Raw genomic sequence first — 23804 nt, 5'->3', positions numbered from 1 at the left:
AGGCTAATTGTTTCTGGCATCATCATGCCCATATACAAAAGAGGCAAAGGGGGACTTGATAGGGAGAACTTAGGCAGTGTGCTGAAGAAGACTATTGTATAGATCCTCCAAACTAAAGCTGTCCAAATTCCCAGCAACAGCTCCAAATTAGCTGCTAATTTAGACTAATCTATGTTTCATTTGGAAGGAATTTTGCTGTCCTTTAACCCAGCTGGAGAGACACAAAGGAGCAATACCAATTCTTTCACCTGACTGGGCTTTATAGTGGTAGCCCCCATCATTTGAAATACTCTTCCCCTAGAATGCAGAAATCCTATCCTTTTGTGTTTAGAAAATAAGTAAAAACAATATTGTTCCAGGGGGTCTTTGGTTCTGGTTGACTATGAATCACCATAGTTTTAAGTTAGCCATTCAAAGTCTTTGCATATTGAGGTGGAATACATACCCATGCACACATACTGTATATGCTGGAGGTTTTACCAATCAACAGATAGTATTGCTCTGTCTACGAATTCAAAGATCTGGGCAAAAGAAAAGGACTTTGCCTGGCATGGGATGGGCAAAAGATTTGATTCAACAATCTGGTTAGTTAAATAATATTGAAAATGTGACACTCCTGCTAAGAGCAGACATTTTGGACCCAGTTCCAAAACAGAATACAATTTAAAGAGTAAAGCCATTATCTTGCTCAAGAAATAACCCAGAAAGCCATGGAGTAGTTTAAAAGTAGTGAAAGATTGTCCGTATTACTGGTCTTTGTCAGAAAAAATATAAATTATGGTTTGGGTCAGTTAAGATGTCCAATTTTTTTAAAGGTTGCCCTCATGTATGACACATTTCATAATTTCATCTGGAAGTTAACATGATACAATCACTGAACAATAAGGATGATAAAATCACTGAACAAGAAGGATTACAATAACAGTTCTACCAGATATATGTAGGAGAAGATGCTTAATGACACAGATAGTATTTCCAAAGCATGGTCATGATGTTATAGAAGTTCTAGAACAGGGGTGTCCAACCTTTTGGCTTCCCTGGGCCACACTGAGTGAAGAGGAATTGTCTTGGGCCACACATAAAATATATAATATAGTTAATGTATATAAGTAATAAAATTTCATTTATTTTTTATATTTTTTATTATAAAATTTTTAAAAAGACAGCAACATAAAACTAGTGGGATATTTGACTTTGTTTTTGTGAAACTAATGCATCAATGTCTGGTTCGATGAAAGAAGTTGCAATTCTCAGTGAGTTCTCAAGGTGCTCGTCAGAAATTTTAATTCTAATTTTACTCTTCGTGTGCTTCATCCTTGAAAATAGTTGCTCACAAATTCATGTGCTGCCAAAAAGCGATGTCATGAATAAGGCATGATTGTGAAGCGAGGGATATTTTTCTCTGGGAAGATAGGTCTTACAAAAGTCCAGTAGAGAGACATGATCAAATTTTTCTTTGAGTTGAATGTCTGATTGCAACTCTATGCATTCCATTCGAAAATGTGTAGGTAATGTAGTTATGTCAACTAAAAATGGAGTAGAAAATATACCAAAATATTAATTATTTTTCTGGAAATCTTGAAACCTGTTCTCAAATTCCCGTATCAAACCAAAAAGCAAGGCTGCATATTTCTCGCTGTTCACAGGACTGTGTTTAGCCAATGTATTAAAATGTATAAAATTATTTTCTATAACTTGAGCTTGCCATACTTTAAGTTTCATTTCAGATGCTGTTATGGTTTGAAATATTGCAGTGATAAGTTGGGTTTTCACCTTGAAGACAAATACTTAACTCATTTAAATGAGCGGTCACATCCACCAAAAATGCTAAATCTGTGACCCATTTTTCATCTTCAAGTTCTGGCACAAATTTTCTTTTTGATTCCAGAAACAACTTGATTTCATTTCGCAAATCATAAAATCTTTTCAGCATTCTACCCCAACATAGCCACTGTACTTCAGAAAAGTAAAATATGTTCCCCTAATCAGCATCCATACTTCTAAGGGACTCCTGGAATTGGTGATGATTCAATCCCTTGGCCCTTATGAAATTCACTGCTTTGATGACAATCTGCATGACATTATCCATTTTTAAAGCTTTTGCACACAAATTTTCTTGATGTAGAATGCAGTGATACTTCATCAAACATGAGTTGCTGGTGACGCTTGCATCATCTTCTATCAATTTTGTAAGTCCCTCACTTTTACCAACCATTGCCAGGGCACCATCAGTAGATATACCAGACATGTTTACAATGGTTAAAGAAAATCTCTTTAATGTCATTTTTACTGTTTTGTACAAATCAAGAGATTTAGTTGTGTCTTTTAATGGCACCAAAGAAGCCATTTCTTCAGTGACATTATATTTGTTATCAATATCTCTAATAAAAAATGGCAAGTTGTATCTGTAGCATCAGTACTTTCATCCATCGCCAAAGCATAAAATTTGAAATTAGCAGCTTTACTCTTCAAACCTCTTTCGATAGATTTTCCTGTTTCTTCAATTCACCTGGCTATGGTCTGGTGAGACAAACTGATTTTAGAAAAATCACTTTTTTTATCAGGACAAATTATACTGTATCTGCCACGCTTTCCATACATTGCTTAATAAACTCACCATCAGTAAATGGTTTTGAATTTTTTGCATTTAGATTTGCTACCAAATAACTAGCTTTTATAATAGAGTCCTTTAAAAAAAAAACCCACTGTTGAGACGACAGACTTTTTTTCAGTTCTGCTAATTTATCTTTATGACAAATTCCTTGATACGCATTGAATTTGGCAGCATGTTTTCCCATATAATGCCATTTAAAATTGTAGTCTTTGAAAACTGACACATTTTTCCTACAAATTAAGCATAGTGCCTTAGTATTTGTCTTGACAAAAAAGTACTCATCTGTCCATTTTTCATTGAATACTCTTCCTTCATCCGCGATTTTTCTTTTTTTCTTTTCTTTTTTGGGTTCTGTTTTCTGTTGAAATGACGTTGAAGCCATGCTGGAATAAATTTATTTAGGAATAAATATAAATAATAAATAAATATATTTATTTTATACTTTCTCCCCGAAGGGGACCTCCAGTGCCGTGTCTCCCAAATCCCTCCTTTGGGAGGAGAGGGCTGGGTAGGCAGCCCCCCACCTTGGCTTCTCCATGTGGGGACCCCTCCCCGGCCTTACCTCCCCAGACAGCTGCAGTGCAGGCAGCCCTGGAAAGGAGGAAAGGAGGATTGATTCCTTTCTAGCTGAAAGGGATCGGCCCTAAATTAGGTTGACCGTATTTCCTTGAGACAAAAACGGGACATTGGGATGCAAAAATGGGACAGGGTTAAACTTACACAATATTCCATATCTGTCCTAACAGCCAGGAAACACGCTGAGACAAGGAACTGGTCTCTAATATTTATTGCTAGTACTTAACAGGAATCCTAACAAACTGAAGAAGCATGGGAAAACCCAGACATATAAACCCCAAAGGTTAAGGTGGTCCCGATCTGTGTCTCTTTGAATGGCTGACCAATTCCTCAGTGCTACGCATGCGCTTGACAGTCTGGATGGGAGCCCCCTGCTCGCCATCCTTACTCATGACAGTATCAGTCCCTGTGGCGTTGTTTCCCAGTGCGAGGGGCTGTCAGGCTGGGATCTCACAGCAGCAAGGCATGGCAGAGCAAGGCTGATCTGGAAGGCTGATACCTCACAGCAGCAGAGTTTCCCTGGTGTAGCAGGGCAAGAGGCAGGCACTAGGACCAGCACAGAATTACAGCCGGGCTCCAAAGTGGAGCTCCACGCGGCGGCAGTCTTGGAGGCAGCAACAGCAGGATACAAGCCAGCAGCAGACTCAGGGATGGTGGTGACAGTGAGGCAAGCAACAGCAGCAAGCTGGGGGGCAGTGACAGCAAGACCAGACCCCATGACAGGCTCGGCGGCAGCAGCAGTGAGGTGCAAGTCAGCAGAAGCTTTTGGTGTGACAATGAGGCAGGGCGAAGGGCCAGGGTCTGTCACGTTGGCAGGGCAGGACTTCTGAGGTGCTTCCAGAGCAGAGGCTTGAGGCAGTTCTGGGAGCTCAATAGAACGGTTGTCTGCGACAACCAGCTCTTCTCCTGGGCGCCTTTTATTGCCTTGAATCTCCCGTCACTTGCAGGTGAGAGCCAATTGCTTCTCATGCTCCTGGGCTCTTTTTTCTGCCCTCCATGCTCATGCGCTGATAGGCTGCCTAACGTGCATGCTGATAGGCAGTTTTTTTTAAAAAGGGACAAAATGGACATTTACATTAAAACAAGGGATAATATTTTGAGGCCTCATCACTAGCTGTTCAGGGCCGTATGCGGCCCATGGGCTGCGGGTTGCACACCCCTGTTCTAGAACATGGTGTTGAGAGATTTCATTTCTACTCATGAGCTTTGCCCTACATGGAAGACCTCAAAATTTTATCCTGTCTCCTATGGCTATTACTATCAATATGAAAGTGATTGGGAATATTATCTGCACATTTGGCCTGAATTATTTCAGTATACAGGTGTTCTTCCACTCTGCCTCTCATTTCCATCTACTCATTACAGCTGAGTACCCCTGTTTTCTTTCTAGTAATTGCAGGGACTGTGAAACACTTGAACTCTTCTTACAGGCAGTTTTAGGATGGATGAGGGCAAATTGGAGCCTAGCTGAAGTTTAATCAGAAATAAAATGAGCTATATAGATGGGGAAACTAAGTATTCCAGGTATAGGTTCACAACCAGTCTTAAATGGAATTAAATATTCCCTGAAGGACCAAGTATATTGTATGGGAATGTTTGTTGTTTATTGAATTATTATACAATTCTGCTTTGGTGAGAGATCTAGCTAGAGAAAGTCAGATGAAGACAGTAGTCAGGAACAATTTAGCTGTGGCCCTTTTTGGAGAGTCCCCATCTTGCCTCTGTTATCTATGTATTACTGAGCTATCTATATTGTAATTTACTCTACATAAAACTGCCTTTAAAGATACATCAGGAGTGTGTCTCTCTCTTTCTGAAGAGAAGCAAGGACACTCAAGATTATCTATCTATCTCTCTGTCTGGGCATGTGTGACCACACACAAACATCCTAATTAATTCAAATGAAAACTGCCTGGCTATATCAATTTAATGGATTAAAAAAAAATCCTCAGGCGGAATTTAATACTTCTTCAGACAAGATGGAAATACTTGTGCTAGCTGAAACCTGTAACTGAGGAGGTGAAGTTGAACCATTTATGAATGGAATTGTACCTCTAAGGCCAAGTCTAAACCCCACAACTGCAGGGATTGTTGTCCTTTTTTTCCACTTGCCAGCAGTTGTGGGGTTTAGACTTGGCCTTAGAGGTACAATTCCATTCATAAATGGTTCAACTTCACCTCCTCAGTTACAGGTTTCAGCTAGCACACGTATTTCCATCTTGTCTGAAGAAGTATTAAATTCCGCCTGAGGATTTTTTTTTTATCCATTAAATTGATATAGCTGGAACTCATATAATTTTATAAAATAAAAACTAAATTAATTTTTTTTTACATTATATGAAATTTTCAAGAATAAGGCTGGATAGTAGGCGCTGTGATAACCTGCTTTTTAAAAAAGATATTCCATTCCTTTCTCTTTTCCCACCTGATTTTCTAGTCTCCTCTGCCAGGTGCCCTAAGCATTATATGGCCATTCAACGAGCTTTTCAGGAGAGATGGCTGCTTAATATGGATACTCCTCTCTTCTTCCTCAGTAGTCTAGTTTTGGCTGCATAGCCACCTTAAATTATTTATTTATTTATTAGATTTATGTATAACATATACACCCTCTCAAAGTTCAATTTGCATTGGCAAATAACATTTATGTAAGATAAAATATGTCCCTCATTCAAGTCATATTTCCATGGCACTGTACTACCACTTCAACCTTCTCACTTAACAATAGGCCAGATTCTTAATAATACATGGAAAAAAATACATAGTGCTAATTACTAGTTCTTTGAGAAACTGACAAACTCTGACCCGTATTTTAAGGTTGTCGAGCTTGAAGTTGCCTGTCATTTGGTTTCATAAGCACCATATTTGGGAAATCATGGTTGACAAACATGTCAAGGACATATAATTCCACGTAGCTAAAAGTTTTCTTTCATATTATGTTTGACACCTACACGGTTTCAGTCCTGTGTTAGCTCTATTTCCAGACTGAGTGAAAAAATATGCTATATAATTTCAATGTGGGCTTGTGTCAAAGTCATGCTGTTTTATTGTGAATCTCATGTAAATGTTAATTTCACCAGGTTATGTTTGCAGTGGAAAATCATTTACACTTCTCTAGTCAAAAGCATGATGGATAAGGAGAGAATTGGCTTTTTCAACTTGTCCCCCCACCAAGCAAATGCTCTATATCAACAGGATTTTTTTTATTTTTTTTAATACTAAATGCAATTATTTTTAGGGGCAAGGAATGTTTGTGCATGTGCAGGTGCAAATGTAATGTGATAGCTTGCAATGCCTAAGGAAAGGATCATTCTAGCAACTGCAGGTTTGAAGTAAGTCTGCTTGAAGAATTTGACCCTTGCAGTTTTCAATAGGAACTGACCTGATCACAGCACAACTCTTGGAATAATGGGTGTATTTGCTTCTCTGAATTTTGCATTCCACTTCTTAGCTAAAAAATGCTTTTAATCTTAGGATAAACTTTTAAACTTAGGATAAAGTTGAGGCAAACTATGTTAAAAATGCATGTTTGTACGAATATGTTCAAAATAGGCATGTTTATTATTTTGCCTATAACCAAATAATCAGCCTGTGCACAACAGTGAAAGAAACTGGGATTAAATTACAATTCTGAATGTAGCCATAATTCCACAATTCACAGTACAAAGCTGAAACAGGATTTAGAGTCCCAGTTTCTTGTTCAAACAAATACTTATTTGGTCATCCAAATAAAAGCAGGGGAGGGGGGGGGGTGTTTTGTCAAGGTAACAAAGCTGTGATTTAAAATAATTTCTAAAGTAGGATGCCTGAAATATGCTAAATTGCTTTCTGAAATGTGTCATTTGAATGAAAAATTGTACATTTCGTAACTGCGACAGTGTGTTTGTGTGTCTGTTTCATATAGATCACAATCTTTTCTTCTTTCTCAGCTCATTCAAGAACATTATACCAAAAATAATCTAACCTGTTCACTTCTGTGGAAGAGAAAGCAAAGAATATAACATCTGGGTTTATGTTTATGTATTTAGTCATGAAGTAGTCTAGGACCATCCATTGTGTAATCAACAACTCCACAGAATCTGGAGATTGAGTCAAAATGATGAAAGGTGCACTGTGATGTCACAATTTTAATTATGCAATGTTATTATGCACAACCCCAGAGGATGGGCTTGTGTCATAACTTCACAATGTACATCTCTTCATTTGCCCCCCACCTGCAGTTCCTCTTTTCCAGATGTACCTGGATGCAAACGATTCTCTATACTGCCACTGTTAATAAAAATGAATAAATCTGCCAATTTTTCTTCTTTAAAACATTTCCTATCCTAAATTTGGTTCACTCCATTTCCATGTCAGTTTGAAAGTTATTTGCAAGAAGTTCATTTTAAAAATAATCATTTTATGAGTCTTCTTTCACATATGAATGATTTTGCTCAAGATGCAAACTTGCAACAACTTTAGCATATATCCTTTCTTAACACAACTTTTTAAAAATAAGAAATGGTGGTTTCAGATATATCAAAATTGAACCAGAAATAGATTTACATTGTTAATTCACCATGGATTGTTCTAGGCCTGCTTGTATGAAGGAACAGGCATGATTGAAATAAATACATTCTTAGTCAGATCAAAACAGCTCTAGACTCCTGAGATCCCACACTTATGTCTTCACTATGTATTTGTACACATATGGTGGGATCAGAGAATTTGGACCTGTTTTCAAACCGACAATTACACATCCATGTGTGGGAGTGCCATTATTTGAATGTATTACATATTTGGTCAAGCTCTGTCAGTGCAGATAACTTTTACATCAAATCATACTTTTTGCCTTCCCCCGTCATGGCTTATTTGTAATACCTTTGCAGATGAAGTAATGTAGTGATTTCAAACCCTTGCATTTTCATTTCATTACCTTTGTGTTGGCATAATGAAAGGTATTGCTTTTCAACTGAAAATAGTGTAGCAGTTTCTAGAGTGTTTCTGAGACCTCACAACAAAAAAACATTTTTGTTTCATATGATTGCTAGCCATTTGCCAATAGTTGTACTGTTTTTATTTCATTTTGCCAAAAAGCCTTTGTTAATGCCAGTTATTTTTCTACAGGACTGTATTGTTTGCTGGATACCTCAGAATAACAAGTTTCCTAGTATTTCTCTTTTGCACCACCCTGAAAACTTATTCTGGGTTTCCTCTCCTCTCCTCTCCTCTCCTCTCCTCTCCCAGATTATTCTGCTCAAGTCTCAGGTCAGATCCTGACACTTTAATGTCAAGTGTTGGCAACTGTATTTATTTACTAACTGTATTAGAATTACAAGTCAGGCTAAACAGATCTCCTGTTTCTCATTCTTACCTGGATTAACATTTAGCAAATTTAGCTGGGGGGGTATTCAGGTTCCTCTCCTTATTTTAGCTATATTTCTCTTCATAAACATCTAGCTGCTTGAGAAAATAATATATACATACTCACGAACACACACATGCATGCATACACCTGACTTACCATTTGTTCTTATCTGTGTGAGTCAAAACAAAGCAATAGCTAAACATTTGATAAACTTTTGTGATTCTGGCTAAAGAGAAAAGCGACAAGTTTCCCTTCTTGGTTGATGGAGTATTAGATAAGCACTCTGTTTGACTTGTAGTTATATCACTTGCCTTTACAAATTATTTTGAGAAATACATGTAGTCCTCACTTAATGACCACAATTGGGGCTGGAATTTTGGCTGCTAAGCAAAGCAGTCATTAAGCAAATCCAACCCAATTTTATGACCTCTTTTGTGGTGGTTGTTAAATGAATCACCACAGGTGTTAAGCAAATCATGTGGTCATTAAGCGAATCACATGGTGACAGGACACTGCAACAGTCATAAATATGAACCAGTTGTCAAGCACCCAAATTGTGATCACATGACTGTGGGGACACTGCAACGGTCATAAGTGTGAGGACCAATTGTAAGTCATTTTTTTCAGCACTAAACAAATGGTTGTTAAGCGAGGACTACCTGTAGTAACTAAGCAACATAGCACTGATTCCTTTCACAGAACTGCCTCAGTTGAGGCACTCTACCGCATTGCCCAGTCAGAGAGTCTTGACAGAAGACAAAAATGTCTTCTGCTCACTAATAGATAGCTCTGCTCTGGTGCCTAGAAATAGGGTGCCCTTTTGACTGGGCCCAATTTCTTTATTCGTCTCTTGACTTACCCAACAGTAGAATCTAGCTGCTTCGTTGATTTTTTTTTTTTTTTTTTTAAATGCAGGCTTATGTCCTGGTCAGTAAATTGATTGTATCATAAGGTCTTGGATAAAATATAGTAGGAAACTATATTGAACAAATCATGTTTTTTTTTATGAAACAGGAGAGGAGAAGGAGAAAGGAGGGGAGAAGGCAACATGTAAATACAGTATTTGCTGTCAGTTTGTCATTAGGCAAACTATAGAATTGAAATTGAGAATTATCAGAATAAAGACCACCATTTTGACCATGTTTATTATCGAAAGTCTTCAAATTTTCCTTTCTCCTCCCCTTTCTGTCCCTCCCCCTTTGCATATATAGAGTTTCATTTCATATTATCTGCATAGGTTTAGCTCATGTGATTTATTTCTTTGTTTTGCAAAAATACTCTGTTGACCATTCAAATGACTCTGGGCAGTTAATAACAACAAAATCTCATAAAAATAAAAACAATCCATAAACTAATTCAATATAAAAAACCCAGCATAAGTTCAACCATATTTTTCCTCTTGGAGACAAAATGCCTCCTTAAAACCAGTATAAATATGTTAAGCATTCCAACAGGTTTCACAATCACAATCTCAATGCAATCATTCTGTGATTTTCCTGCTCAACTGAATGTAACTATTCAAGTTTGATTTTTTATTATGCTAATACAGTATTTAGAGACAGCTGGAAATGACATATACTTCTGACCACACCATGATGTTTAATAATATTCATCTATAATGTATTATTATTACATTAATGTAATAATAAAGTATGAATATAGGAAACATGACCAACAACAGCTTTGACAAACAAAGATAAGAAGGAAACTCATTTACTGTTATACTGAGGACCTTGTAAATGGATTGAGCTGGAAATGAAATTTTCACAGCCCTTCATACTTGTGACTAAGCCTTAATTCCAGGTCTTAAACTACCTACTATACTTATAATACAGTGATTTTCATTCTGCTTGAGAGATTCCCTCACAGTGTATTTAAAGGAAAATATATTTCCTACCCATGCAACTATACTTCCCCTGAAATATTGTTCGTCTGGTGCAGATGCAATTTAGAAAGGAAGGGGTAAACTCTTTTATTCATCCACCATAATCTTTCCATCAAAACATGTCCCAGTTACACAAACAGAATCTTAAAAAGCCCTACCCATACAATAAGGCATACTGTTTTCCTTATCCCATCAACTTCAGTTTAATGATAGAGCTTTGACAAAAATGAGTGGAATGATCTTTACTTTGTCAGACTTATTTAGGACGTTTCGTGGCTCTGGAAATATTTCTTTCTTTAATGAGTAGGAACTAGATGCTGGCATCCCTGGATTGATTTAATGTACAAAATTGGGAAGGATCAGGATTAATTTCCTGGACTGTATTTGCAGGTCTGGGATGACCATCCAGATAAGGCTATGCATGTGTATTTAGGATTTTACGTAATACCAACATGTAATATATCTATTGTATTTTCTGTATAAGAATGTTTTGAATATACAAAGGGAATATTTAAAACATACTGATTTTTTTTATGAAGCCAAATTCTACTACAGCTAATTGTATTATGACACTGTTATATGAACATATGTATTGAAGATGCAACTAAATTTCAATTAAGGAAACATTCTTGTGAGTTTGATCTATAACCATTGTATATTGAATCCATGTGAGATCTGCCTGTAGTACCTTTTTTCTAAAATAATTTGTTTCTTTCTCCTAAAACCATTGTTTTCAAAGACAGGTTTCTTTTGTATGATGTCCCCCTTGGGAGTTTCTTTGAATGTACACATAAATCAGTCATGGAAAATCCACAAAAGTGTATTCAGTAAACTTCTGGATAAAAATGCCCTCACATTTTTTAAGAATAGAAAAAGTTTCAGAACTGCAGGCAGTATTTGTTAGCTGTTTTATTGAGTAGGGTTTGGTGTGTGTATGTGTGTGATTTAAAGAAGAACAAAACAAAACAAAACAAAACAAAACCCAGAGTTGTAAGAAGCAGGTTAATTATAACGTAACATTCAACATGTTTATATATGTACAACATTTTCTGTTCTTTAAAACAATTATTCCCCCTGAAAATATAAAGCATTTTTTCTGACTTGCAAAGTTTTTGCAGTCTATCATTTAAATTACTTAAATAAAGGGAGCCTTAGTACTCCCAAAAGCTGAGAATATAACACCCTCCATGCATATTAGCTTGATCTTCTTGACAGACCAGAAAAGTGTTTGTGTGTGCCAATTAAAACAAAAATGGATCCCTAGTGACTTGTTCTTCACACAACTTTTGAAGACTGTTATCATTGTTTGCTGGGGTAACTCAGGATAGGGCTGCTATCCAAAGTAAACAAACTTTTCAAAACTTTTTGACACATGGGGGTTACAAATGCATTTTAATAAGAGAGTTGCCAAAGCAACATTTTTTTTCTTTTGACAATGAGCATATATTTACTTAACATCTAGTAACTTTGGGGGATACAAGGCAGATACATTCTCACAAAATGTTTTAACTATCAGCATTTTTTCCTCTGCTTTGCAAACCCAAGTTAAGGATGTTTTTCCTCATACTGATTCTTTAGCCTTATTTTTTTTTAAACGTCAGCTAGGTTGGACTTGTCAGAAGGAATTATTGGAGGTTACCGAAGTCAGGTTGTCATAAGAGACATTCTCTCTAAGAATGTAATTAATATGGTTGTGATAAACACCTTTAATTTAGCATAATTCATTTGGCAAACTAGATCATATAATAAAATAGGGTAGAGAGATTGGAGTTGAAAAGGATTTACCCGATTTATTTATTTACATGTCCAGAATATTTATTTATTTATTTATTTATCAAATTTTTATCACCGCCCATCTCCCCCCTGAGGAAGGACTCTGGGCGGTTATGAGAACTTATTATTGTATGTGTGTGTGTGTGTTTCGGTGTTTCTGTTTCTCCTCCACCTCTGTTTATTTATTCAGTATAAACATGACTTAAGACATGGATTTATTGAGGTTGAAGAGAATGTATGCCGCTCCCAACAATACACACACTTTTGACATGTTTTCAAAAACTGCCAAACCCCTGTCTGCATTTTAATTTCATTCAAATGTAATTCAAACCAAATTAATTAATGAATAAGGAGTCTCGAAACCAACTTAGCTGACTATGCATCTCGAAACTATTTTAATTAGAACCCTTTTTAATTCTCCAAATTTTGTTGGAATTGTTTTTGCATGAATTCATTTTCAGCTGGTGGTCTATGTAACTGTAATCTGAGGAAAAACACACTTTCTTTTCTAATCCATTTTAAGAAGAAAATCTGAGAGCTGTGTTGTCAAAGGCAAGTTGTGGTTGCCTTACTAGTCACAGCATATTACACAAATTCTCAGGGTACATAACCTTCTAATTCAGCAGCCAGAGAAACCTATTCTTTGATTCTTTTAAAAGCATATTTTAGTTCTTAAGACTAATTTTAAAATATGAATAATTAAACCCACCATACTTGGAATGTACAAATCCCAGTAACTACTAGATGACAGCAATAAAATTAGAATACAATAATTTTTTGCTATCATCTAATGGTCATCCAGACTTTTTCAGCCCAGCTACAGCAGCAATAGTAGGATAATGTGTCTAGAATTTTCATTGAAAAAGTAGGATTTCGTAAGTTCTGCACTCAATTTCACAAGGAAGAAATTCACCCAATAAATGTTAGGAAGAATGGCACTTTTAAATCTGAAGCTTCTGGAGAGAAAATATACACCAGTTTTTCAAATGAAATTTTTATCATAGATTCTGGAACAGAATAATAGTTATACTGTCTTATACTTCACCAAATACTTCTAAAAGGATGGTATTGTTAGAAAATAATACTGGATACACGTATTGTTTTTATGTCCTGCTTATAGATTTCCCATAGGCATGTCTAGTGTGGAAAACAGGATATGACAATACTGTAAGTGGGATATGCCCTTTTTGACTTTTTGTGGTCAAGAAATCAATTAAAATCTATGCAAAAAGGAAGGAAGAACAGAATGGTGACTAGTACCTGGGCATCTAACATTGCAACCACAGAAACCCCACTCCCCAGTTCCCCCCTTCCCCTGGCTCCATGCCTCACTTAATTTTATTAAGATTAGTTTAATTTCTGTATTTTAAAAAAATTACAAGGAAAGCTAGAATGCTACAAATCAAAAGGCTAGTCTCAGGCATAAGAATGCTTCTGATCCTAAAATTCTGGACACTTAAAAAAAAAATGAGATGAGAGCTACAGACCAATACTCTGTTTTGAAGTGTGCCCAGCTGCCTAGGAAAAAGACAGGTAAACTGAGGCAATAGAGGTAGAACATATTTTTATCTCAATTGAAGAAGCAAAAAAAGTATTGAAAAGATCAAGAAAATCAGCTGACAAAAAATGTCACTGATTAGTTTCAATATGCTATATGCAAGGGTGCATGCTTTTCTCCTGTGACTCCAGTCCTTTACCCTTTATGGCATATTTAAAGTAAAAAGAGGCAGAATATAATAAAGATATATCATTGAGAAAACCACCAATCTGCATTGCAGCAGTATTATGAATCAAGTTTGCAAATACGTATCAACTATTTCATAGCAGTTTGTGAATAGATGATGCAACTTCATGTAACTGATTCACAAATAAGAAAGATATTCATGCTGTTCTTGCCAAGATTTCAAGAGCTTTTCAGAGAGCAAAAAAACAGCACAGTAATATAGGATCTGGTACATTTCATTTACTTGGACCTCAAACTGGAATAGTGAATCAGTAACAGAGGCTGAAGGAGAATACAGGAGAATTCACTCAAAATTTGAGTGAATGAATGAATGCCGAAACTGAAGGGAGAAGATTGTGCATGTCCTTCATCCCTTTTAGAAGTCTGCTACTGAGATCTTTTAATTCATTATCACTTTATATTAGAATGTATGCTTTGAAAGATAGAATGCACAGAAAATAGAGGTAGTTTTAAAGTTATTAAATAAAAAGTATGCAAGCTAAATAAAAAGCAGCTGCTGCTTCTGGAAACATTTACAAATTTGCTTTTATATTTCTCTAGTCCCTATGTTTCTTTATTGATGCTTGATAAGAAAGATGTTCAAACTTGCCTTATATGAAGACGGTTTTTTTCAGTATATTATTTAGGGCTGGTACTGTAGATTATTCAAGCAAAATCTGGCATTATTTCCCTCTGAACTCTTTCCAAAAGGTTTTAAAATGATATTGTTAGTAATATGAGTTAAACAATTCCTTCTGCTAGTTTTTCATCAGAGCATCTAAATAGGAAATATACAAAAGTAGCTACAAAATCTTGGTGAACTTAATTCACCAAGCCAAGTTTTGGAACTGCTTGCCTCTGAATGTCAGGGATGGAGCAAAACGAAGTCAATTGCTGAGAGTAATTAAGAAGTGGATGCATTTAAACTGTAGAGAGCAGTAGCATTCTTCTTGAAACTGTCTAGTAACTCTGAAGATTACGAGAAAGGGACTTGTTTAAGATACAGAGAGTATTTTCAATGAATTAACTTTTCCTTGTTCTGTGATCTGCTTTAGCTTATGTAGTCATACATCACCAATTATATATGATTATTACAAACAACACATTAAAACACACACTTTCAAAATGAATGCTGCTTTGGTCTTGTTAGCATTGAAGTAGCTTTTTTACATATCATAAGGGTACACATTTTTTATGCAATATTGAAATACCTGTATTTTAAGAAAGCTTGAATTTACTCAGTGGAAGAGTAAACTAAGTTATGTCCCTCTTACGCCTTCAGAATGAGCTCACACTAATTATGAATTGTTTTTACTTTAAAAATTCTGTTTCTTCTACTTTGTAAGTGATGGTATATTTGTACTTGAAGATACAAACTAGACTGGTTTGACCATTGCATTTAGCCTAATTCATGTCTCTCTGTACATGATTATATTGACAGTGTTACATTAAAGATTTGAAAGTCACCCAAAATGGAAATGTGTAAACTTGAAGTGTTACAGATATGTCCCATCAGCTGGTTACCTTTGCATTATTGTCGTGCCCAGAAAACTCATGAAAATGGTCATATCCCTGTAAAAATATATCTTTTATCCTACAGGATAACAGTCCCAAAGAAGAGTTGAATGCTTATTATAGGTTTTCTCAGGTTCATTAAATATAATAGAATTGTTTTATTTGTGTGACTAACACCCACCAACAACTTAGATTTCTTTCTTTTAAAATATACAGTATATGTGAACACCTTAGTCAACAGCTGCTTTTAAGATTTACATAAAGAGTTATTTTGGACATTGGCATAATTGAGCAGGGTGGGGTAATATTTTCTGCCTAGAAATATTATGTATGGAATTCTAAATATTCTTTACGTTGTTGCTGTTTTCCTTGCAAAGTATTATAAATTATTCTGAAACTCCATGTTGGTTGATCCTGTGCATTTTTACTCAAAAATAAAACAACTTGATTGATGTACCCAATGTTGATTCTAAGAACAATAATGGCACTGGAAAAAAAAGTTGAAAATACAAAACTATCCCCAGCTGTAACCACTAGAGGTGGACACAAGTGTTTTTTCAAAATTCTCTACCAAATTTGTAGGCAGGGAAATTGGACAGACTAGTTATCTAAATTTCTCCTGGAACAATAGAAATGCCTTAACAATTTCTTAAGGGCAGGATTCCTCTTTAGTGGGAGCAGTAGCAGCACTACTGAAAAAGCCCGATGGCAGGCATTTCCTCATAACATCTTCCCTTGGGATTTATTTGAAGCAGGGAGACTACAGACTCTTGGAGAGATGGTTGTATAATGATAGACAGAACATTTATATACATTCCTTGGTAAAGGAATGCATTTTATAACAAAATAAGTTCAGAACACCACAGGCATATATGGGGATTTTTCCAAAAGTTCTTTCTGTGATATAAACTTAAAAAGCAAATTTTGTTTCATAAAATTTAAAGAGAACTTGTAGGAAAAGAATGAATTGCTTAACCACTATTCTAGCATGCTTAAAGAAATAAGTAGTAGTAGTATGTACTGTATTTATTCAGTCAATGACCAGCAAATAAACAGATAAGAAAATTTGCATAGGAAACGCAAGCCTGGATGTCCTTGTATATATCAGCTGTGCCTCAAATGTCCTGTATCTTATACTGAACAAGAACATCTGCAGGGGACTTATATGTGTGTATACTTATCCAGAACATTTAGTCTAGTCTAGTAGTTGTCCAGGAACCCTTAATATTTGTGAGTGTGTGTATCTGTGTTGGTGTTTTTTTAATCCGTTCAATCATGTCTGATTCTTGGAGACTGCCTGGACAAGTCCCTGAAGTTTTCTTGGCAAGGTTGTTTGGAAGTGGTTTGCCATTGCCTTCTTCCTAGGGCTAAGAGAAAGTGACTGGCCCAAGGTCACCCAGCTGGCTTCATGCCCAAGGTGGAACTAGAACTCATGGCCTCCCAGTTTCTAGCCCAGTGCCATAAACACTACGCCAAACTGGCTCTTGTATCTATGTTAACTGTGAAAAATTAGGCTTTTAACATGTTCCTATGGGCTTGTGGCTTTCCTGGGGTTTTTTTTTGGTATCTATCTTAACTGCCAGAAATTCCCTGGAAAACCATAAGCCCATAGGAACATGTTAAGAACCTATGTCATGGGAGGAAGGCATTAGGGAGGATCAGAAGTTATGCCGCCAAATAGTTCATTTGTATTTGATGTGAAAGGATGTTAAGAATGATACATGATTTTGTTTGTGTGATAGTAATACATCTTTTTCTTATAATACTACTTGAGGGGGAAAATGCACTAACTGAAAGATCAAGTGAGGGAACATATGTATTTATACCATAAGACAGTTACTTTAAATTTATATTTTGTTAGCTTTTCCTATGCATTTGAATAAATAAGCTGTCATTCAAATAACACTGATGATAGTCAACTCTACTATGTAGAAAATAGAATTGATATTCTTAATATTTATTCTAATTATAATGATCGTAATTAAACTGTACGTTTCACAAATATGTATTCTTAATATATTTTATAGTTTTGTGTGCTGTTTTAAATGGAAAATATTTCTTATAAATGAAAGAGAGGTGTCCCTGCCAGTTTGTCAAGTAGAACAAAATACAGTAAGAGCAAAATATGGACCTTTGTTTGAGTTGGACTTGAGATCATCTCTGGTTAAGGGCATAATCCAAGTTTGCACAAATAGTTTTCTGTCAATTCATTCTTTTCCTACAAGTTCTCTTTAAATCCACATGCTCTGACCCATGTTCTGACATCAGTCCCAAAATTTCTTAGTCTTTAAGGAACTATGAGGTTCTTTATTGTATTTGCTAGAAGAGGTTAACCCGGATACTCCTCTAGAAGAGAAAAAAAAGAAGACTATCTCATAATAATGTGGGAACAAACTTGGTCAGATTGTCAGTTGTATCCAAATCTTTTTTGTTTCTTTTAAAGTTGCTAACCTTTCCTCCCAGTTTGCCTCAAAAATTTGCTTTATGCAACATTCAGTGGTAGTGCACTTTAGTCATCCTGATGTTCTGCTAATATTTGAATATTCTTCTGTGATGACAAGTATTTGAGTATTTGCTTTTATCATTTAAGCCTGTCCACTATTTTCTGCTCCTGAGGTTTTATTTACGCAAGAGTTGGACTTGAAATCATCTCTGGTTAAGGGCATAATCCAAGTTTGCACAAATAGGTTTCTGTCAGTTTCTGCAACAGAACTTTTCCTTCTACCTTTCACACTGACCTGCAAACTCTGCTATAGAGGGTCCCTTGGGAGGATGCAAGTCAAAATCCACCCTGTTCCACAAATTAAAGTTCTTCTGACAATGGGAAATGTTGATGGGATACTATCAGTATTTTAAACATATTTCCCCTCGGTGATGAGTGGGAATATGACTTGTGCTTGGGATTAAGTCTACTAAAATTTTAAGGGCTTTTAAAAAATATGCACTTCATTACTCTTCATATGAAACTTCTCCACAATGAAGGAAGTAGAACATATACAGGCATTCAGTACAACAAATTAATATTCACTTTAAGCATCATTTCAAAGCATAATGTCTCTAGGACAAGCTTAAGGTAGAATCTTCAATTTTGCCTAGAAATGTTGTTTTAGATGAAAATCAGTGCCACACCAATCTCAAAGGCAGCTTATTCTAAAATGTTATTTGAGCAAATAGTATCAAGCAGACCAGCTGCCCAAATCAGTATGGACTGACATAATCTGCCAATCATGCAAGCTGTCCTGGAGCAACAGTTTTTTTTTTTTAAAACTGAAATTGTCATATATTGCTTTTTTATTTATGCATACATTAGCTGAATTTTAACTAAATAAATGTTGCAGTAGCTCTTGCTGTGAAATACTTAATGGTTTGCTTTTGTTGTTGATTTTAAATTATAGTTACAGATGAGTTTCTAAGATGAATTACACCAAAATAAAACGATTAGCAAACAGTTTTGCTTATATGTAATTTTCTTATTGTTAGGTCACAACAGTTTCAGGAAATGAGGTCCTTCTTCAATCAGATATTGACTTCATCGTATTGGACTGGTTCCATGCTATCAAAAATGCAATTGACAGATTGGTATGCATTTGTTTTACATGTTGCTTTTATTAATCATGCAGTAATTTAAGGTTCATGTGCTTTTGCAGCAAGTAAAGTTAAAAATTTATCCCCCTCACTCCCTTTGAATTAAGAAAAGTACCTGCGTGTATCTGCTGTTTAAAAGTGTTTCTGGGCTAAATTACAATTTATGTTTTGAGAGACATAGGTGTATCATTTTTGAAATTATGATTATTAAATATGTTGTAAAGCAGACAAACATTTAATAACAAATGCCATTTTACTTTTTTCTTTTTATGTCATTTATACTATATACTCTTTGAGAGGACTATTAGTGTGTTTGAATTCTTTATGCATTCTTTTATAGTTAATTTGTCAGAATAATACCAGCAAAGATGCTTTGGCATCTGACTGCTGTTCTTTTTCCCTTCTCTCTTCCTCTCACTGGTCTTCTTTTTTGACAACCATTTTAATTCCTTCCCCCACCAAATTTCTGATTACATTTTTTCTTAGGTGTTTTCAACATCCTTAGTATAAATTTCATATTTCATTCCTCCTAATTATGCTAAAGCTATTTGAGCAGGATGTGTATCATTTTTGGCTTGTGAGAAGAATCACCCTTCTTGCATGTTTAATTAGATCTTGCCCAGACTGGCTTGGTGGCATTTCAATGTGTGATATAGGCACTTCTTTTAAAATACTAATAAACAATTGACTAAGATATAAATTGTAAAGCTCTCTAATAAGAAGGCGCTATAGCACTGCTGCATGATAATAATTTTTAAAGACTTTAAATGATGTCTACTGGAAACCAGCAGAAAAAAATAATAACTTTAGTTGCCTGGAATATGCCATTGACACAAAGCACTAAAGTTGCAATCCTATATATCTTTACCTAGAAATGAGGCTTCATGAACTAAGAGGACTTATTTCTGAGTAGACATCTATCCATTTACACTGCCAGTATGTTCACTAAAGAGATCTCTCAGAAGAGTGTAAATTATCTGTTTGTCCTTAGTGAATTTATGGAACTTTCCTATAACAATAAAAGAAGCAACTCCTGGGATGCATAGTTTTGCATGTAACAATATTTCCCTGTCCTTGTAATACCGCCTAGAACAACATAAATGTGCAAAAGCTATTGTTATGGCTTCATAAATACATGGATCCAAAACTAAAAATGGAAATTTTCATCTTATATTCTTATTTATTAAACTACTTCACAGGATTGTTGTGATGAAATAACAGAGTCTATCTAAAGACTGTAAATATGAGTCTTCTTACATTTATTTATTTATTTATTTATTTATTTATTTATTTATTTATTATATGGCTGCCCATCTCACAAACAAGTGACTCTGGGTGACATACAACAAAGCTAAAAACGATATATACAAGCAAGTATTAATATAATAATTATTAAAAACTTTTGAAGTGTGAAGGCACAAAACTAAAAAGTATTAGGTGAAGAGCAGGTGTTAATTTACTTAACTTTAATTAATTAACTTTCAATTAATTCTATAAATGAACACAGACATAGGCATCAAATGCTAACCAAGATTATGCCAAAATAATGAAATGTGCTTTGTGACATCATGATGCATGCTCTCCCTTTCCATCCTTGCACTGTAGTGTCTAAAAGGAGGAGCTTGAATCACAATGCATGTTTCATTTCTTGCTTTTCCTTGCCCTCCACTCCCCACCACCCCAGATACTGACACAGAACCAACTGCAACATAATAATCTTAAAACACATTTAATCAATTCAGCAAGTTAATTTATAACCTTAACTTAAACCTAGTGTTTTAGAAGTAAGTACAACTATATTTCATATGTTTATATCCACATAAATATAAGTGAAGTTGGAATTGTAAGTCCTAGAATAATTTCAGATATCAATTAACATAAATAAAATATGAAAAGAATTTCTCAACTAGTTAAAAGTATAAATAAAATATCATCTTAAGTTAAGGTCCTGTCCTTTCCACTGAATTCAGAGGAGGGTGGATCAGAGAAAAATGATCAAGCATGCAGTCAGCTTGCTCATGGAAATGGATTTTTAATGTGCTTAATATTACTGGATTGTGCCCCATTTATATCATGCACTTAATCCTGAATTTTTGGCTTGATCTGTTTTTTTCAAACAAAAGAATGCATCCCATATATCAGTGTCCAATATATTTTCATGTCTGATTTTTATCTGTAGAAATAAAATGTGGTTTTAAGTTACTTGTTTATAATAGTGTTATGTGAAATATTTTGTACAGTGCTTCTGTAAATGAAATTTTCTTTTACCATGTAGAATAAGTTGCTTTGCTGTTTTCTAAGCTTCTGTTACCTTTCATTAACTTACACTAAATATTTTTAAGGATATTTTCTATCATTTTATCTTTCTAGCCTAAAGAGAAGAGTTACATACCAAAGAAAAATGAGCTCAAAATTCAAAGATCTTCTAGTTCCGAATTGCTGGGTTTTCATGCTGATAGTAAGGACCCAAAAACAGGAAATAGAAAGTCTTTAAGTAAGTAAAATGATTCTGGGTAATGAAAAGTTATAGAGAACCTTCTGTTAGTAAGATACAGTGTTCTCTTGGCTTTTAGACCCTCCAGTGATTCCCCCCCCCCAAGTTCTTTAGTTGTGCCAGCTCTTGAAGAAGGGAATGGGAACAAAAAGTTATGGAAGCTAGAGTGATTTAAAATCCATGGCTTGTATTCAGTGTGTGTTGGGTGCCAGTTATGATGGGTGCAGCATTAATGCATCATCAGGGAGCATGCATCAATTTGTGGATTCCTGGTGCATCAATACTGAATCCAGAATAAACATGGCACCAATCTTGTTTAGTCTAACAGTGATAACATTGTTATGCATATAAAATTAGCATTATTTTGGATGGCTATATTTCATCTCCCAGGTTCAGATGCAATATGCCATTAAATAGCAGGGGAACACACTTGCCTTCACATCTTTTTCATGGGTTTCTTGGAGACATTTAGTTATCAATTGGGGAAAAAGGGTTCTGGATTAGCTGGATGCCTAGCCTGATCCAACAAGGCTTTTGTTATGTTCTTAAAGATATAGAGCAGTAAATGTAAATGAATTTATGACAGAGACAGTTGCAACCCAATTTGAAGCATTTGAAAATACTGCTGATTATTTACAAGATAATGATCTCTGTATCCTTACACGTGTAAAAAATTCCAGCTGATTTCTTTTATTCATTTATTTATTTCACAAACTTTGTATGCCACCTTAAATGTAGACTCTGGGGAGTTCACAAGAAACAGCAGAAAGCAAAGAATAAAAACAGAAGTAGTATAAAGTCAACAAAAAGCCATAAAAATAAATGTAAGCTCAATATAAATTTAAACAACTACTGGGCAGCATGTAGAAGCATCCTATCCAACCATCTAAGCTCAATAAAGCTGATGGAAAAGATACTCTTCAACTCTTTCTGAAACAGTCTCAGGAAGCATTCCATTGGGCTGAAATGACCTCATAAAAATCTGCTTCTTTGACTCCATTCCCTTGAGCTCTCAGTGGAAGGGAATCACAACAATATTCTGTTGGGTAGAATGCACAGGATCAGCAGACTCCAGCTGGAGAAGACAGTCTCACAGATAATGAGGACCTGGGCCATAAAGGGTTTTTATAGGAAATGCTGGCACTTTGAGTTCCATGTTGTACCAAATGTATAGGTTCCATAGGAATTTCATTGGGAAGCAGATAGTCTAAGGAATAGTAGATTGTAAGAATTTTATCTGTACTAAGAAAACTGGAAATGACCAATGCATTAATTTAATTTTGTCTGGATTAAAAGGTACACCTCCAGGGCTACATACCCCAGAATGTCACCAGATATAGTGCCACATACGTCCTCTCCTAGGGGCTTTACTGATATACAAAAAGGCAGCACTCCTCAAACTTTTTAAGAAATTAAAAAGAGAGGGCAAGTGCATGAGGTCCTATGATGAGCAACTTGAGGAGAAGAGAAGAAAGAAAAAAGACAGAGGGAAGGAAATGGAGAGAGGAGAAACTAGGATGAATCACTGGATCCTTGTAACTCAGGATCCCCTCAACTCTAGCAGCAACTCTGGACCAATGATGCATTTAGCTCAGCATTTTGTTCCCAGCAAGGTGCCATTATAAGACTTATGGTATAATCATGGCAGAATTGAAGACATCTGCTTTCCTTAGTCACTAGGTCCCAGCTTTCAGATACATACTATTTCTGCAATGTGGAGAACTCAGTCAGCTATACCTATAATTAGTTAAGAAACTAAACAGACAGATTAGACAGTTGATGGAGGCTATATTTAATGCCCCAGCATTTTAAGATTGAAATAATATTGAATGTATTTATTGTTATAGCAATCAACATTTTATCTAACTTGTTCACATTAGGATGTGAATCTGACTCCTTTTCAGCCTTGCTAAAGATCCTTTTATCTCTGCTTTGTTCAACCCTACTTAGAAATGGCTCATGGAGAACAGCTCCAATCCATGGGCCCCTACCTCTTTGCCATTTTTTCTGGCAGAAAGCCATTAAACTGTCTCACCATTTGTTGTTGTCTTTTATGCTTCTTGGCATCATAATTCTAACATCTCTTCAGTAATGATTTAGAAGACAGATCAAGTTCCCACCAATGAGACAAAGTTAGCAGACAACCCAGCACTCGAACCACAAAAAGTTGTGAGGAGCCCCTGCCGTGCTTAAACTTTCTTTTTAAAAGGAGAAACAATCCAATATGAACTTGCATCGATTTCAGCTTTTGTGTATGTTTATACAATGTAGCTTGAACTGCCTTAAAAATATGTA

The 23804-nt window shown here is 35.5% G+C and overlaps 1 protein-coding gene across 5 annotated transcripts in view; it reads left to right on the top strand.

Moving 5' to 3' along the window:
• Positions 1-23804, top strand: part of ARHGAP15 (Rho GTPase activating protein 15) — a 492562-nt gene that overhangs the window by 218135 nt on the left and 250623 nt on the right. For all 5 annotated transcript variants that reach the window (XM_063318398.1, XM_063318397.1, XM_063318394.1 and 2 more), the window contains 2 exons: positions 18911-19009; positions 21386-21509. In XM_063318398.1, coding sequence (XP_063174468.1) covers positions 18911-19009; positions 21386-21509 — 223 coding nt within the window. The remainder of the gene's footprint in view (positions 1-18910; positions 19010-21385; positions 21510-23804) is intronic.

Source organism: Candoia aspera, chromosome 1, assembly GCF_035149785.1.
Source record: "Candoia aspera isolate rCanAsp1 chromosome 1, rCanAsp1.hap2, whole genome shotgun sequence".
Taxonomy (NCBI): domain Eukaryota; kingdom Metazoa; phylum Chordata; class Lepidosauria; order Squamata; family Boidae; genus Candoia; species Candoia aspera.
This window is presented reverse-complemented; position numbering and strand designations above follow the sequence as displayed.